General features: G+C 40.4%; 1 protein-coding gene across 2 annotated transcripts in view; it reads left to right on the top strand.

Moving 5' to 3' along the window:
- Positions 1-8,931: 8,931 nt before the first annotated feature.
- Positions 8,932-17,873, top strand: part of bmper (BMP binding endothelial regulator) — a 32,978-nt gene continuing 24,036 nt past the window's right edge. Inside the window, exons 1-3 of one of the 2 annotated variants that reach the window (XM_026184633.2) lie at positions 8,932-9,281; positions 9,556-9,695; positions 15,192-15,277. In XM_026184633.2, coding sequence (XP_026040418.2) covers positions 9,590-9,695; positions 15,192-15,277 — 192 coding nt within the window. In that variant the 5' untranslated portion in view covers positions 8,932-9,281; positions 9,556-9,589. Of the gene's footprint in view, positions 9,282-9,555; positions 9,696-13,785; positions 13,883-15,191; positions 15,278-17,873 lie in introns of those variants that run through there. The other variant, XM_026184632.2, reaches the window with a different exon arrangement.

Below are 17,873 nucleotides of genomic sequence, written 5' to 3'. Positions count from 1 at the left end.
CATCATTTCTCACACTCTTACATTTCTGTGTTTCCACAGAGAGTTGTGGACAAAGAGTGAAAGCCAACCTAACACTTGTCAAGTTGAGAAACGGAGCTCAGTCTGACGACTTTTGAAGTGATCCCCTTTTGTTTATTCTTTTCCCCTCTTTTTGGGCTGCACGGGCGAGATCAGCTGCAGATTGGGTAACGGTGCTAAAGCAGAGCTGCTGCTGTTTAAGTTGGCAGCAGCTCCCAGTGTGTGTACATGTAGGAGCGCTACAGATAGAGTTACACTGCCACAAAAACTCTCTCAATTTTTGTTTCCTTTTCTCATTTGGTCAAATATTTTCATTTCACTCTTTCAGCTCATACCTGCCATTACGTCTCTCTTTTCAAAAAACGTGATCTTTGTTTTTCTTTAGTTATATTTATCCCCACTGTCATCTGTCTTTACAGTTTCTCGTGAATTTCTTCTGTTCTTATCCCTCTTTCCTCTCCCAATGTTTTTTTTCTCTCTGTTGTATCCTACATCTCTCGCTCTTGCTCACTCCTTATCAGTTTCTTCCTTTCGGTATTTTTTTAAAAACTGTTTAGGTTTCCATTTCCTCTTTCACTAACTCTTTCCCAATCTCTTACTTATGGTCTTGATTATCTTCTTTCATCGTCCCTTTTAACTTTCACCCTTTGGTCGGTCTCTCTTAGCATTTTATCCTCTTTCCCACCACTTCATCCCTCCATCTGTCATCCCTCACAGAATTACCTGACTCTCTTTGTTGTTTTCTTTCCTCTTTCAGCACTTTGCAGCTCCTTCTCCACCCATAGCAACTTTTCCTGGAAATCTTTAACTTTTTCAAAAGCTCAGGAACTCAAAAACTCTACCCCCTTTGTCCACATGACGTTCCAACTTTAGATCTTTGGACATATTTCTGACCTTACCAAAAAAAAGAGAAAAGAATAAAAGAAACTCCCTGCATCCCTGGAGCACAAACAGAAATAGTTTTCGATATTTGTGTAGAATAATAAACATGCGTCGGGTACGAACAAATGGAAATGGTCAAAAGAAATGGATTAAACTCAACTAAAGAGACAGATGAAAAATATCTCATAAGGTTCGAGGAGTGTTTGAAAATGTTACACGTCCACTGATTTATGGTTCTTGCAATACTTATTTTTGTATGTCAAAATCGGTTAACTAGTCACACAGAGCTCAGCTCTTCCTGCGAAATGAATGTTGCACAAGAATCGGTCACATGTGTAGTCAGCGTGTTAGTCTCACACTGGAGTGTGTTTATCTGGAGCATTTTTTGTGTGCCTGTAATTGTTTCGGATGAGTTTGCGTTCTTTTTTCATTCTGTCCTGTTCTTTTTTTTCTTCTGCTCATTCTCTTTTTCAAACTCAGCATTCATCTTGAAGGTTGAAGATAAAATAAAGATTTCCAAAAAAAGGCCGCTGCTGTAGAACAGACAGCTAAAAGATCCTGTGCCAAATCCAGGTCTGTTGGATGCCCAAGCTACTTTCTGTTCCACCATTTGGTTCGTTTTTCCGACACAAAACAAATTAGTCCCCACTTTTTCTTCCTGTCTCCTTGCCTCCTCCTTTCTTTACTTTTGCCATTTCTCTCTGTTTCATTCTGCTTAGTGTTTATGTGTTTTAAACACTTTCCCAGATTTAGTTTTTTTTTCCTCATCAGTAACTTCTTCCCTCTTTCACGCCTGTAGTAAATCAGCACTGATGTGAGGAACCACTAAACGTAGCTGCACACGCCCAACTGTTAAAAACATCAAACAATACTTCAACAATCAAAGTGTAACGGGGCCGCAGTGGCAGTTTGGACAGAGCGCAGAGTTGGGATTCAGACACTGAGGAGCAGACGTCTCTTCTGGGGTTTTATTTCCAAGCTTATTTCTGTCTCTCTGGGTTTAAGGCGTAAACAAACTGGATTAGATAATTGCCGCATCATTTTACTCTCGCTGCAGATTTGAAGCGTCAGCAACATTTCATTTCTGCCACGGGGAACTTAAGCTCGGATTTCTTTTTTTGTGTGAACAATACTGATCCTGTGTTTTGATCCCAGTGGAAAATTACAAGAAATGATCTTTCCTTGGTAACGCAGCTACATTGTGTTTTTACTTCACAAAGTGATGTTATCACATTTCAGTCTTTTATGTGAAAGGACAATAAAAAATAGTATTTATGATATGATTTGTTCCATTTTGTAAGAATTCATCTTTGTGTCCATTTTTGCCATAAAATTATTTAAAATAAATACGTTTATTTATCTACTCATCACTTAATGCACAGTGTTTTAAATTTACAGAGATTCAATACAAACATCTTCAATATATTTGCTATAAAAACACAGTTTTAGTGCAATAATATTCCCTGAATTACACCGAATCAAATTTTATCTCTTAAAAAAAATGTAGGCATTGACTTTAATTTTTGTGATCATGGGAAATAAAAACTGAAAATCATAATTTATACAAGTGTCATGAGTCAGAGTGAAAGGTTTGTAAAATTTCTCCAATAATAACTTTTATGAAAAATATCTTGTCCCCCCTGAAATTATACTTGGATTCAAGTTTCTTTGCATTTCTCTGATCATTTCTCTGGTGATTTGTCTATATCATGTTTTCATGACACGTTGGCAAGTTATATGAAACCAAAACTAAATGTGAAAGACCCTTTTAGTTACGCAACATAAAAATAAAAATATATTAAATGTTGGTTGTCTTTATTGGAGAGGTTGAAGCCGTCAGGGAGCCCTGTTGCCGTGGAGAAGGTGTTGCTTGGCCTGCAGAGATGTTTAGGTAGATCATAAGGGTCAAAGTGAGTATTTCTTAATGTTGTGGGATGATACGTGTATGTCTCCAAGCTTCAGAACTACCACTCTACTTCTTATTTTAGCTGCACTCTTTAGGAGTGGATCATCTGCTTCAATCTCACCTCAGCATCCTCCTCTGTCACATCAACCCTCTGCATGTGCTCCTTCACGACCTCCATTATTTTCTCTGAGGTCTTCCTTGTTTTACCCATATTCACCATCCTTTCTCCAGTATCTCCAAACCATCTCAGCCTTGGCTTTCCAACTTCGTCTCCAGACTGTTGAACCTGAGCTGTCCCTCTGATGTACTCATTTCCAGTCTTGTCCATTCTGGTCTCTCCCAGTGGAAATCTTAACATCTTCAATTCTGCCACCTGCAGCTCAGCTTCCTATCTTTTTATCAGTACCACTGACTCTGAATCATACATCACAGCAGGTCTCACTACCATCTTGTGAGCCTTATCTTTCACTCTGGCAGTTCTTGTTTTCATAGTGAAGCTTAATAATTTTTGGCTGTACTTTCAGGTATTTTCTCCTGCACATAAACAAACCTGTTGCTGAATGTGTGCAATTCACTTTGTCTCACATCAGCTGGGTTTGAATTCCTACTCGTTATGTTTTTTTTTCTTTGACATGTAAAAACAGCCACTCTCAACTGATCTCAAAGACGACATCCCCACATTTTAATTATAGTTTGCTCTCTTTAATGTCTGATCCAGCTTCCAGGTTTGCTGCAGCATTGTTTCCCCTGATGGACTATTTCCACAAGTCACTGTGTGGCTTCTAAACTTTACCTTATTATGATGTATTAAAAACAAAAACCGCAAGTCTCCCTTTTCTAAATGCTAGACATTCTTTACATATTTGAAACCTGCATGGATTAAAAGACGGTCCTCGTGTTGAGAAAAGCATCTTTCAGGATCTTTTGCTTGTTAGGCAAATATGTGAACCACTACACTGTGAAGCCTGCATTGATTAAAAACACACAAATGACCCTAGCAGCACTTTTATTTTCATAATGATGGTTTTTGTAGGTAATGCTTTTTGGCCCAGCTGAGTGGCATTGTCATGTGAAGGTCTCCCTCAGTCATGGGTGTAATAAAGAGAGCTGGATAACATAATCTACCAAGTTGTTCTGCTTGCTTCCACAATTTTAGCCCCTTTTGATCATGCGCTATGTAGCTATGGGATGAAATAAAGTGTCTTCTACACTTTCCAAATGTTAATCTTATGAATGGATAAGGGTGTTTGGTTTTTTTAAATAATAAAACAAGTCATTTCCTGAGGTTTGTAATACACTCAAAGATTTGTTCACCATTTTACAGCAACTACTGTTCCAGTGTCCAGTGTTATTGTCTCTTGGAGGAAAAAGACTTTTTGCGCCAGCGTTAGTCACGTGATATGAGAAAGTTGTAATAATGCTGTTTGGCCACTGTGCAAAAATCACAGCACAGTTCCTTGCTTCTGTGTGTGTTCCTGTGCTGGTCCAGAGCAGCGGGTAATGAGCTGAAAACTAATCTCTGCTGCAATCATGGAAAACCCCTCCTCGCAACTGCAATTTGACTGTTTTTCTTTTTCTAACTTGAGCTGAAATTTACAAAGTCAATTATCTGCCAAGTGAGTTTCATGACCTTTGGGCCCTTAAAACCTGTAAGAACAGCATTCCTTGCTTCCTTCCTGCAGAATGTCCTTTCTGCAGATATGTGGCTTCTGTCCGACAGCAGTGATACATGCCAAGAGATTAGCTTGTAGCCCGACTTCCCCGTAAGAAACTTGTAAAACCAGATGAGTACGCAGCGTGATAGATCCCAGAGCTCCCGCACTAGTACAGCAGCTCTCTAAAAACATACCTCCCTGCTCTCTGAATGATACATGGAAAACACTTCACTTCTTCACATAAGCAGCTTGAGCTGTTAGTTACGTCTTGAAATATACAAGGCACCAAACCCTCCATTTTGCATTTACACTTTACACACAGTTTCCAGGGTGTTCGTCTGAGGCTGTTCATAACTGCCTCCATAAACATCTTAAATATCTGCAGTTTAGTTCATTACAAGGATGTAAAATGCAACAACTTCATGTCACAATTTGGGGTTTTATTGTGTAGCTCCACCTTATGTGCTGCCAGCTGTGATCCATGGCTGCAGGAAGAAGCATCAACATTTTCGTTACTGGCAACATCGACATCCAACTCATTCATCTGACTCGTGTTGGTGGTTTAAATATTAAATGTGGGATCTTTTTTTTCATTATTTATTCCATCTCACAGGTACCACTTTGTAAGGTGACATGTTTTATAATTAAGTAGCTTAAACTGTTGTTTTCTCTGATGACTCCAGTTGGACCAGACAGAAATGTTTCAAAACCTTCTGCTTTAATCGCTGTCACGTGTTATTCTTACAGTGGATAGATTCTATCCATTCTCTCTTTTTTTTCCTCTAGCAAATGATGCAAACATCCAACACAGTTTGACTGGACATTAAAACATCTGCAACGAGCCAGCTCCCGAGTACAAGGTCAGTGAAATCTGTCCGTGTGTGAAAAGTGCATGTTGTTAATTTACAGTGAGTGAGTGGGCATCATGTGTGCTGCTGCCTTTGGGTCATGTTCACTCAATGGAAGATTTTCAGTTGTGAGATAGTGCCTTGTCCCCTGTTGTGTTGTTATATGTGAGAAAGCGTGACTTTGGACAACATCCTGACCAGGAGCATTCCTGACATCGTCATTGTCACCTCCTCGCCTCTGAGCCAGACCTACCGACTGCAGGGGGGGCCTTAACCTCGGGGCTTTTGTGGCTCCGGCTGCCGTCTGCGGCCAGTTTGAATGCAGGAGGGTCATCACACACCCTGAAAACCTCCTGTGTCCACAAGCCAGCCAACTACCATAAGAAAATGTCTTTTCGTCTCCTCACCTTGCTTTTGAACACATACTATATACATCTGATTTTCTCATTTGTTGATATTTTCACTGAGTTTGTGAGTGGTTACATTAAAATAGCAAATTAACAAAAATTATGAGGTTTGTAAGATGTATGAAGCAGTTTTTAATCCCACAGCTCTTTCAGACTTCTATAAAACTGAAGCATTTAATTTCACTTCAGCACAACTTGATTAATCAGTCTTGGGGAAATTCATTCAAAGCAGCCTGTATTAAAAAGAGGGAGAAAATAAAAGCCAGGATAACAGACTTTTGTCAGTCAGGACTGATGCCATAAAATGGGACAATATATTTACATAGTTTTTAAAGAAAAGTATAGCTGATATTTGAGTCCCAGTAGCACCTGCTTTGGGTTCTGCAGCATCCTTCATGACTTTCTCCAACATTTCCTCAGTCTGTGTGTGTGTTTATGCGTTTGTGTGTAGATGATCATTAAAGGACCATCTGCAGTCAGATCAGGTAGACCCCCTTCTTCTCCCTGTTGCCATCTAGTGGTTAATATTACTGAAATTCAATCTCACTGCAACAGTCTTTACCTTTAACAGGACCTTTCATGGTCTCATTTGAACACACTGTGCTTTTTTCTTTCTCTTTTAACCACATAAAGTCTTTCGCCACACATTATGTCTTGATCTTTATCTCTTTAACACTTGCAGCATGCTTTTTTTTCACAAGCTTACTTTTAAAAGCACAGTTTCCTTTTTTCTCTCTGCAACACACACACAAACACACACTTTACTCTTTGGACTCTCTTCCTCTCTGTCTCATTTGACTGATGCACACCTCAGCTCTGCTTGCACTGGTGTGTGTTTTCAGTGTGCAGCAGCACATTTGGAGCAGCGGCTGATGCTCAGTTAAAAGCTGCTGGGTGGGTCCTAATTATTTCTTTGAAGACTTGCTTTTCCTCCCCGTCTGAGCATCTGATGAGCTTCACTTTAAAGAGGCCAGACACACACATACACAGACACTGTCATGCAACCTGCCTGATCTGTCACATGAGGCTTTGAAATGCTGACTCCAGACTGCAGATTTATGGGAACTTAATGCGGGAATATAGAGACGTTTATGATGTGAAGGAGCATGCTGAGTCTGACACAAAGGAGGGAAGGGGTGTTTCCAAAAATTAGCAAAAAACAGAACTAATCTTACAATCTAAACAACCACATCAGTGGTTTGTTGCTTCTTTTGGGGACTTTTCAGGAGGCAACCATTGATATAGGCCTGTAAAATAAACAGTAACAAAACCATTAGAAAGTATTTATATAATTTGGCAATGCTATGGTCAAGAGATGTGGAGAGAATCGTTACGCTCAAAATAAGAAGGTACTGTGCATGCTCTTTACTTCAAGTAGCATCAGCCCATTAATCCACCCCAACATCCTCCCAGCAGCCTCCTAACAACGGCTATTGTTAGTATGGCCACTAGAGGGCGAAATCATTCGATCGTAAACATATGGGTGTGAAAACTGAATAAAATGTTAATGTGCATTTTTAAATGGAAAACAGTCTCAGAAAGAAACAAAAACCAGAAATCCTTTGCTCACTCCTCATAATATAATGCTTACATTTGTTTCCCCTAGAGAATCCACCAGACCCCAGTTTGGCAACTATGGACCTTTGACCCTTTCAAGAGCCACTAATGGAGCCTTAAAAGTCCTGTGTCAGGAACCAGGACTTGTTTATTGTGAAATTAATTGAGATAGAAACTAATTTTCAGCATGGCTTAATTCAGGGCTGCGTAATATATTTCCTCAAGAGGCCACACGAGAAACTGAGACTGTTGTGGAGGACTGCACCAATAAAGTTTTAAAGAAGTAAAATTAATACTGAGCAGTTCAGCTTATTTGCATGGCCCCCACGGGACAGTCTCAGTTTCTCATGTGGTACCTTTGGGAAAGTTTATTGCCCACCCCTGGAATCGGCGTGAAGTTTGATCATAAAACTAAAGCATACATATGCGCAGGCTCAACTACATTATATAAATAAAAGAATGTAAACATTCTAATATGAGATTAATCTTGTACTGTAACACATTTTACTTCTCTTGTGTAATACTCTTAACCAAATGTTGGAATCTGGCTGCACGGATTTGCTCCTGTACAGTCATAAGAATGTTAATGAGGTCCATCACTGCTGGGTAAGGTCTAGCTTGCAACCAATGTTCCACTTCATCTCAAAATTATTGGATTGGAATTAATTTTGGGCTATGTGCAAGACAGTCAGGTTCTTCATAACCAGACTGGGAAATGGATTTCTTTGTGTAGTTAGCTTTGTGCTGTGAGGACTTTCATGTTGTAACAGGAAAGCTGTTGAAACACATATTGTCTCTGATGTGATGTTAGAGCATTAAAATTCCCCTTCATTGTGATTAAGGAGCCTAAGACAAAACAGGGGAAAAAGGTCCAGACCTAAAGTAAACATGGTGACATAATTTTACACTAAACAGGACACAATAACAATCTATAAAAAAGGAAGTAATTAATTACTAGTAACAGTCACGGAGATAAATCCTTTTTTCTTGCCTCTAATATTCATTTATCAATACATTTATTAGGTCAATCATTGTGGAATTCTGCTCCTTGTGTCACAATAACCCATTTAGCAAGGAGAGATTAAGTCAAATAAAGGCTAGAACTTGTGAGTGTGCTAAATAATGACATTTTAGAAGAAAGCTGGCTTCTTCAAGAAACACACACGTTGCACTTGATTTTTTTCATCATCTCTCTTTCCTCTCCTTTTTTCTTCTCCAGTGTTTATCTTCTTTTTTAAGTCCATAAACTTACAGAGTGGAGACATAAAGCTCTCCTGGCTTGTTGGTAATGTAACTTTATCTCTCTCTCTTTCTCTCTCACTCACACAGGGAGAGAGAGAGAGATACAGGGAGATTTACATTAGCTGCACAAACGCTCAGAAGCAGTCAAACAGAAGTAGTAGCTTTCATTATTTTAATTATTTATTTATTTATTTTTAAAGTAGTAGCAGCAGGAGGACCAGGGTTTGGGGGTCACAGCAGGAAACCTGAATATGGGGACCAGAGAGGGTCTGGGTTAGGGGGTATGGAGGAAGTTTTGGAGAGATCTGGAGACGGGAGGAGGTCCGGGTTTCACAGAGGAGGCAGGACTTTCTGGCTCCGTGGTGCGCTCCGACACCAGAGGTCCGCTTTAATACCGGGGGTGGAGGAGGAGAAGCAGGTCGACTATTTACACCGCTCAGCCAGAGAGAGGCTGCAGACCGCTTCTCCGCCCCGAAAGAGTCGGCATCGAGCATCCATGTGACAAGCGGACTTTGGGATTGGGAGCGCAGATTTAGACAAGTCTACTGCTGGAAAAAAATTTGACTCGCTGGCTGGAAGACGTTTGAGTTTTAAACTCTCCTGTTGATATAAATGTGCACGTGTACACCAGAGCTGCATTTACCTCGGACACTTCGGTCTGGACTCTTCTGACAGTCGGAGTGGAGCAAAAGTCATTTTAACAACTCACAGCTCGCCGTTCCTCTCAGGATATTCACGTCTGCAAAATCTGAGACTGCTTCTCTATGTAAATAATTTCAATTCGTTCGCAGACTGTGTTTTTTTCCGCAGGGCGTGCGCGGCACAGCTGTCTCCTGCTTGCCGGCGCGTCTTTGTCATTTTAATATCACTGTAATCACCGCGCGTCTGGCTGATTGCCACTTCGCATTTCAGCTCAAACTGACAAACTGAGGAGATTTTCTCTCCTGGTTGACATGCAGACCAGAAGTTTTCGAGATTAGCTTTGATTGTGGAATTTTTATCTTCATTGATTTTATTTATCCCTTCATTTCCCCCCCAAGCTCTTTGATTCTTCTTCCTGGAGCAAACCCGAGGATGTTGTTCCGCTGGTTGAACCCTCCCTCCTGGTCCACCTGTAGGTTTTTCTTTTGCTTTTTGCTGCTGCTCCAAACGCCCCAGTCTTCCTCTCCGCTAATTACAGGTAAGATTAAAGGGATCATAAGGCTTCATAATAACACATCACAACTCCCTCCGTGCGTAAAAATCTACCCAAACCCCTGGTTATTTAGTCTGCTGCCGCGTCTCCTTGCTCCTTCGGTCTTTTTTTACTCTTCCAAGAGTAGCGCACCAACCCAAAGTCACTCCAGCTTCTATATATCTGATGACCAGTAATGTGGCAGCGCAGGGAAGGGTTCAGGAAGCGCTGATGATAACCTTCAGTTTGTTTCACGATCACAAGGAAGCAGAAAAGGATGAAAAGCGGTTTTATTTTACCCGTTTTATTACCCGTTTTCCTAACCCTTCCTTAGCATCATCGTAAATTATTTTGTTTTTTAAGCTCACCAAAATGTGTATATTTTAAAGGTTTTTTTTTTTTTTAGAAAATAGTATTTACAGATTTTGTTTTTAGTTATTTTTCTCTCTCGAACAAGCAACGTTTATCTGGGCTTTTTACGGGAAAGTCTATCACGCGATTATAAACTTCACCGGGGATTATCCTCTCTGTGCCACCCTGCGGGGAATACGCTTGTGCTTCTATTTGAAGCCGTAGAGATAATATCAAACAGCAAGTCCAGCCTGGCATGCTTGTAGTTTGCAGCAGACCTTGTTATTTGCAGGAAGTGGTTTTCTGTCATAGCTATCACGATGAGCCAATATCAAAGTGATTTACATCAAACTTACAAAAATTACACGATGATTCGGATCATTATGATACAAGGTCTGCGTAGAATTATAAGTGACTTTAACTCAAATTGATATTTGTGTCACTTTGGGTTGTAATTAACCCAGTTTTAGTTACAAGCAGGCTGTAAAGTGAAAACCACTTTCCTTAACCAGCTCTAATTTAACAGCACTCTGTCCTCCCTCCTGAGCGGCCTCCCTGTTTGGGGCTAAACGCGCGCTCTCTCCCCGGCTTGCTCACCCTCTTTTGACAGCCAGATTGCATCATAGGATATCGGTTGTTTGCCCTACAGCGCCGTTGAAGTGTGAGAAAAATAGAAGTGGAGTGAATGAAAGGTGGATGTGGTGGTGCGCGCTGGCCGGGCTCCTCAGCCAGTCAGCCCGGCGTGTGTGCGTCTTATCGCTGGGTAAACAGCTTTGTGAAGCACGAGACTTCTGCTGCTGACCTGCTTTTACTGACCTAACCTGGCATTTGATAATGATCATTTATTTTCCTACTGTGTCCTCCAGGTCATTGGTAGTGTTGCCATGGCCACAGTGGATTAATGCCATCATAAATTGATTAATTAAAGGAGAAAATGTGATTTAGAGCAGACGTTTTACTTCAGCTTTAAACACTAATACAGACCTCAACATAACAAGGAGCGCCATAAATTACTTTATGCACATCCGCTGCGGTCCTGATAAGAACGAGTTCTGGTTTTAGGGGTCCCCCTCTCTTAGCAGTTATCTTATTTTCCTGAAGCAAACCCGGATAGATGAGAACCAGATCAGGGACAAAACGTGTACCAGATGGGTATCCCTAGTGTATCTGTTTGACATAAAACAGCGTGAGAAACCCCTGAGAACCAACAGCCTCTTTATCATCTGCACCATTACGATCCCAGCAGATCAGATTCCCCCACCTGGCATCCCAAACACGCGCTGTATCATCTGCCTATTGTCTGCTGAACCACAGACCAGGAGTTTCTGAGCTGTTTGAGGTCTTGCAGTCAGATGGTTGAACGTGTCAGTGCAGCAGGTGGAGCAGCCGCTTCAGAGGTCATCCTGACCACTAGAGTGTCCACAGCCACAGTAGAACGTGTTTAAATCCACTTCGCAGCACTTGTTACATTTTTTTTGCAAACATTTACTGAATCAGAACTGTTAATGATACTTATATGAGTCCTGCATTGCTATGCATTGACATGTAAGTGAGGCTAGTGACTTAATTGTCTGGAGAAAACCTTTGAGTCAAATATAATTATAATTATTATTTATTAGACCGATATTTCGCGGATTAGTCTGAGAACCGTTTCTCCAAAATTGCATGAATGTGTATTTGCTGGCAATTTTTTTCAAGGTTAACAAAACTCAGTTATAAATGTTTATTATGTTTCATAAGTCTTAAAGTCCCACCAAGTTGCCTGCATTACCAAAAAGGCCCAGCTCTTCAGAAACATGATGGAATAAGGTAGATTCATTTAATATATTTTAGTGTTTTCATTTTTTATTTCAAGTGGAAAACTGCCACATTTATTTGACAGGATTTATTTCAACACACAAAACAGACAGAAAACATGATGCTTGTAAGATTTATTAGATGAAACCACCTGACAGTATATGAAGCAGTTAACATTTGCTCCACCTGCTGTGCCTGAAATTACTTTAATGCATTAGTTTTATTTTTTGTTTGTATAACAACGTGCAGTACATTCACAGTTAAAGCTAATTAGAGAGATTTTACAGAGCAAGTAGCAACAGAGTGTGAAATTGTTTGTCAAGGAGCTGAAAGGGTTAATATAGATACGTTTGACATTTAGCAGTCTCTCTGTCAATTCAAACAAAAGATTTATTAGATTTTAATCTCAGCTGTGGTGTTTTTGCGGATTTGCCGATCAGAGTCAGAGAGTGATCTCTGAGGGAAGACAGGTCACAGATCTGAGTCAGCTTGAGCTCCGGCACTATTAATGGCTTTCTGAACTACTTCATCTGCCTTTTACTTGCAGCACTTGGCAGAGGGTTGAAATAGAGAGGAACTATATAAATGCATCAGTTATAATGTCTATATTGACAGTGCTGGGATATGAGGCAAATCTAGCAGCTGGAAAATGAGAGTTTGGGTTTTTTGGCACTGTAAAAAAAGGCTTGGGACCCCCACCCGCCTACACCCCTTTTCCCTTCCATCCCTCACCCCCCGACACTTATAGGTCCACCAGTTTAATTACACTCGAAAGGTTGTAAATTTTACAGTGGCGGAGTCGGTAGGGTTTGTCTGCTCTGCCCGAATCCACAGGCTCAGGCTGGTTTACTGCTGAACTCAGAGGGACAAAAACAGACGGCATGACTCGCTGCTATAAGGAACTATTGTTGCAGCGTGGAATCTAAGTTTACTGCATTACAAGCCTGATATAAACATTGCTAAGATCTTTATGACTTCAGACATGAGCTGATGTTACCGTTGCTACAGCCTTCAGCCTTTTCATTCAATCATGCTCCATATTTAAGTTACAGTGATAGTGGGTTTAAAATTCAGTGTCATTTTGGTCTTATTGGGTGCTTGATTTTAGCCAGGGGAACACATGAGCTCTTTTTCTTTACCAGCAACCATCAAAATCTTTTTTTTCCCCAAAGTGAAATGACATCTGTTGCCAGCAGAGTTTATCGGATGTATCTAGTCAGCTTATTTTGGGCACAAAAATCTTGCAAAAAGTCTTTATATTTGTTTATGATGGCCGGACTTCATGGTAAAAAAAAAAGTAAAGGACTGTCACTAAATTCAGTGTATTTAGGGAGAAAACTAGAACTGCTTAGTCCCTTTATCACAGTGTGCAAGAATTCATGTCTAATTGTTAACATAACCTGTTTTGTCTTTCTATAACTTAGCTAAATTGCTTGTAACTGATGTGTTTGGCAAGCGCAACACTAACTCAGGTAATGTAAACATTCCCAAATCCAATAAAGAGCAGCACAGAGCTGCTGCAGTGATTTAACTGCAATAGCATCCAGGTGAGGCTTTCACAGAGCGGGGAAATGCTCCACAGGAAACTAGGATTTATAATATAATCTTTAATCACAAAAACTTGGTACTGATGGGGGATTTTTTGCATTTGGAAATAGGTTGGTAGGTAGTAAATTCAATGGGGTGATGAGCAGATAAAATCCCTAAAGTATCTGTTTCTGTAGAGCAGATTTGTGCCTCGTGCACATTGCTTTGTTTCATGGAAGGCGTTTAGGGGATGGTAGATTCCTGAATTGTCAACATTGCAACAAACCAAACAGTCAGGAGTCAGAGGTCACACTGATAGCAGATCAACCAAAAATATCAAAGTGTCCTGAGTCTTTACCTACAACAGCTTGCCTGGTTTTCATTCAGTCCGTTTCCGTGAGCGATCTCATGGAAAGACGTGATCCTAAAGAGACCTATGGCAGCAGAAACCAGCACAGAAGGAGGCCATGAGTCCTGTGGCAGCTGTTCAGATGTTTGGGCGGATAGATTTTGTCAAGGTGATAGTATCGCAAATGTACAGTCATGAAACTTCACACGTGTGTACTTGAGGTCCAAATGAAGATAGAGTTTGAAGATAGTTGTAGCCGAGTACTTGACCACTAATTGCTAGAAGTACAGGGACAATGGCCTCATTTAATGCCTTTATATTCTCTGAGATTTGTAATTGCCCATGAGATTTCTGTATTTAGTGCATGAACTGCTGCAGCTGGTGTGAAACCACTGAAATATGGTCTCTAGTTAAAGCATTCAAACTCTTGGGTTTTGAATGCTTTTCATCATCGTGCAATTTAGAAAACAGTTTTTTGGATGAACTGTAAGTTCTGAAACTGTTCATTCAGCCATGGAGGAGATACTGCAGACGCACGACAAATTACTGGAAGAAGGAAGTCGTTTCACACTCAGGCTTTAACTTCACCTCAATGACACCCATTCAGCTCTAAAGTAATTAAGAAGGAAGGTTTTAGTTCAGAGAGTCAAAACAAATATAGTGCATGAACAAACGGCCGAGTATCAGTCTTTTTGTTTTTTGCTGCTACAGCTCTCTAAGCAGCAGAAACTGGTGCCTCTGAGATGTTGACATCTGTGTTCTTCTACCCATAAACCCATGGATTTAGGGTCGTTTCCTGTCGTTGGTTCAGATTACATTGGACTCGTAACAAACCGACTGACTCATGTTTACCAGTCTCTTTAGCATGGCTGACATCGTTTTCATTGTTTTCTTATGAGTCTGTCTGTCATCACAACATCATTGTGGTCCTGGAGACATCTACTGTAGCAGAAACCCAACAAAGACAGTTTTGAATACTGTGGCAGGTGTTTTTATGTCTGTCTGTGAACAAATTTAGTCAACACGATACCACCAGAATCGGGCAAGATACAGTTACAAAACCTTTAGTGTGTAACTGAGATTGAAACAAGAAAAAAAAAGATGAAGGTGAAGATGGACATGCTCCATCCCACGAGTGCAAGTAACAGGCACTGGAAAGAGTTGGTTCATCTATATAATGTCACTGCTCTTAACCGGACAGACAAATTAGACTTAAAGTGATATTTATGTATATTTATGTATTTTAGGCTGCTTCTTTATGTAGATGTTAAATATTTATTATATGTTGATTGTTGCATGTTTAAAAATTGTTAGTTTAGGACGTATCAAATATCTCTACACTGGCATGGAAGAAATCCAAGCTTCTTTCTGCTTTGCATCGCTTGTTGTGCAAAAGTATTTAATACAAGCCTGTGTGACATCATCATCATCATCGTTTTTCACTCTCCTACATCTCACCTTCCTCCTGTCCTCTATAGGTACTGAGGCCAGCTGTGACAATGAAGGAGAGGTTCTCCACATCCCCAACATCACCGACAACCCCTGCATTACATGCGTCTGTCTGGTAAGACTAACCTTCTCGTCGCTGTCAGATATGTTGCAGAGGTCGCAGTGTGTCTAATGATAGAGAGGCACTGGCTGCCATGGCGCCCTTCCCTCGCTGTTTTTTCTCGCCTCCTTGACATGTAATTGCTGCTACAGGATTTCCACTCAGAGTGAATGGATAAAATGACCTCTCTGAGCACTGATAGGAGTATTTGTAAAGCTGATTATTAAGCTTTGAGAGGTGTTTCTTATCAGAAGGTTGTGAAAGATTTGTAACAGACTGACAGGACTTTGTAACGCAAGTTTCTGGCAAAGTTTCAGGTCAGATTTGATGGATCTGTTCTTTGATTTGATGTTCGACTTTGTGATTAAAACACTTTAGCAGTATTAAACGTTTGAAGCGTCAACCTCTTTATCACAGTGTATAATATTTTGTTCACATGACCTGAGGATTGCAAGCAGTTGCATTTGCAAGTACAGGAAACCACTTCATAATGCGATTTTTACTATTTTCTTCAAATTTACGACAAAATATCAGTGAAACATGAAGTGGGGATTGTTTATTTTAACATTCATGCTTGTCATCACGTTGTCTTGGCTCGGCCTGGCTGTTAAAATCAGCCAACAAAACGTTAGGGGGCAACTCTTTCCTGGAACATGTGCTCTTTGACCCCTGCCCTGCACCCTCTCCAAACCTTTACTGCTGTAGAGCCTTTTGTTTTAGAGAATGAGAATGGACCAACAAATCCTTTCTGTGTCACTGCTTTGACACCGGCAGAAAGATTCATTCACATTTCTTTAAAAGCCACCAGAACACAGTTTACCATGCAAGCGTGAGCTCGAGGGCGTGTTGTGTGCGTCTGTGCCGATTTGTTAGTTTACATAAGCTTCACACAGTGTATTCCTTTTTATATTTATCTTCACAAAAATGCAAGTTTATGATTGGTTAGAAGTTAAAGCCCAAAATTGGGACCATGCCTCTTGCAGATGGGCAATATATTACAGTTTAGATTTTGCAATAGACATGTTACAAAAAGGAATAATTTAATTTCATTATTTAGGAATTGATGGGAAAATTGGTTCTGCTTTTGTATTGTTATATATAAAGCCACAGCAGCGGCCATTGATCTTGGCTTAATATAAGCATAGCCTGGCAGTGTCCAGCAGTAACAAATCATGGATCATCATGCCACGCTTTGTTTTTTCTAGTCTGTTCAAAAACTCACAAACGTTTTTTGGTCAAGTGTATTTACCTCATGATGTCGTCTCACCATGAAGCTGGCAAGCAGTCTGCAGTATTTTATTGATCTTTACAAAAGGTTATAAGCATATTTCCGAAAATAGTGATTTTGTATGAGTCGCCTGATGGTAGGCCGTGTCCACTAGTGGCTTACTGATGGGTCTCAATGCATTTAATTAAGTAGGCAAATTTATAAAAAAGTAAATGTGAAAGCAACCATGCTGGTCACAGAAGGAGGGCAGTAGAGTAGTAGACCAGGTCTACTTTCTTACCTGTACATATCAAGCTAACGTCTACGTTAAGCCAAATTGTCATGTCCACATTGGGAATGAATTGGGTTTTAAATGCACGATTCCTAGGAATTAAAACATTAAAACAATATTAAGCCCCAGCTAATGTTTGATTGTTCACTGGCTCCTGATTGGCTGCTCTAATGCTGCCCTCTGCTTAAAGACTGACTGAGCCGTCCTCTGTGTTATCAGGCAGACATCAGCCAAAGCCCTGCTGAATGCTATCAGTCATCAGGAGGCAATGGCCGCCCTTTCATCTCTACTTTAAGCCACCCTGCATATGCGCACACACACACACACACACACACACACACACACACACACACACACACACACACACACACACACACACACACTTACTTCCATACACTTAGGGCTCGGTCTTTATTGAATTTGGAGGTATGCAGCTTTTCTTCCCTCCTAATATAAATCTGAATTTACAATTTAGAGTAGTTAAATTTAAGGTTCTGCCAAAATGTATATGTAACAAACAATTAATGGCTTCTCTTCCTTCAGGAGATGATCACTCTCACTGACATAAATGCAGTTATGAATGGTTGCTCTCTGCCCTGCCTACTCCATGCATTGCAATGACTCAGACATAGAGACTGTTTGGCGACCCTGCTGGCAACCTCTGGCTGCTAAGGAAAAAATGTGCAAGGTTGGAGAGAGGTTGCTTGAGGCTGATGGCTTTCACCAGGTCAAATCAGTTGCAAACCTTCTTGTGGTTGTTGTGGTTGCTAGTGGATCACTGTGGTTTCCTCTAGTTTGCATGAAAGCTGTATGGGCTTCCTAAGTTTCAGTACTGCCTAAGCTGTAATGAAACTTGAGAAAGTGTGATACAAAATAAAAGTTGTGCCCTTTGAAGTACGTTGGTTGCAGTAGAAAGGCACAACTTTGGCTTTTGTGGCAAACATTTTCCATTTCTTTGTGCTCCAGGTGATAAAAGAGCAACATTATTAATCAATATACTGACCCGGTTTTCATAAAACTTAATGTTCTGTCATTTGACACTATTATTATGAATATTAAAATTATTTTACCTCTCTGTTTGATTTGTAGCATTAAAGGAAGAATTTCTGTCT

This window comes from Astatotilapia calliptera, chromosome 11 (genome assembly GCF_964374335.1).
Source record: "Astatotilapia calliptera chromosome 11, fAstCal68.1, whole genome shotgun sequence".
Classification (NCBI taxonomy): Eukaryota; Metazoa; Chordata; class Actinopteri; order Cichliformes; family Cichlidae; genus Astatotilapia; species Astatotilapia calliptera.
Note: the sequence above shows the minus strand (reverse complement) of the source record. Positions and strands in the feature narration are given on the sequence as shown.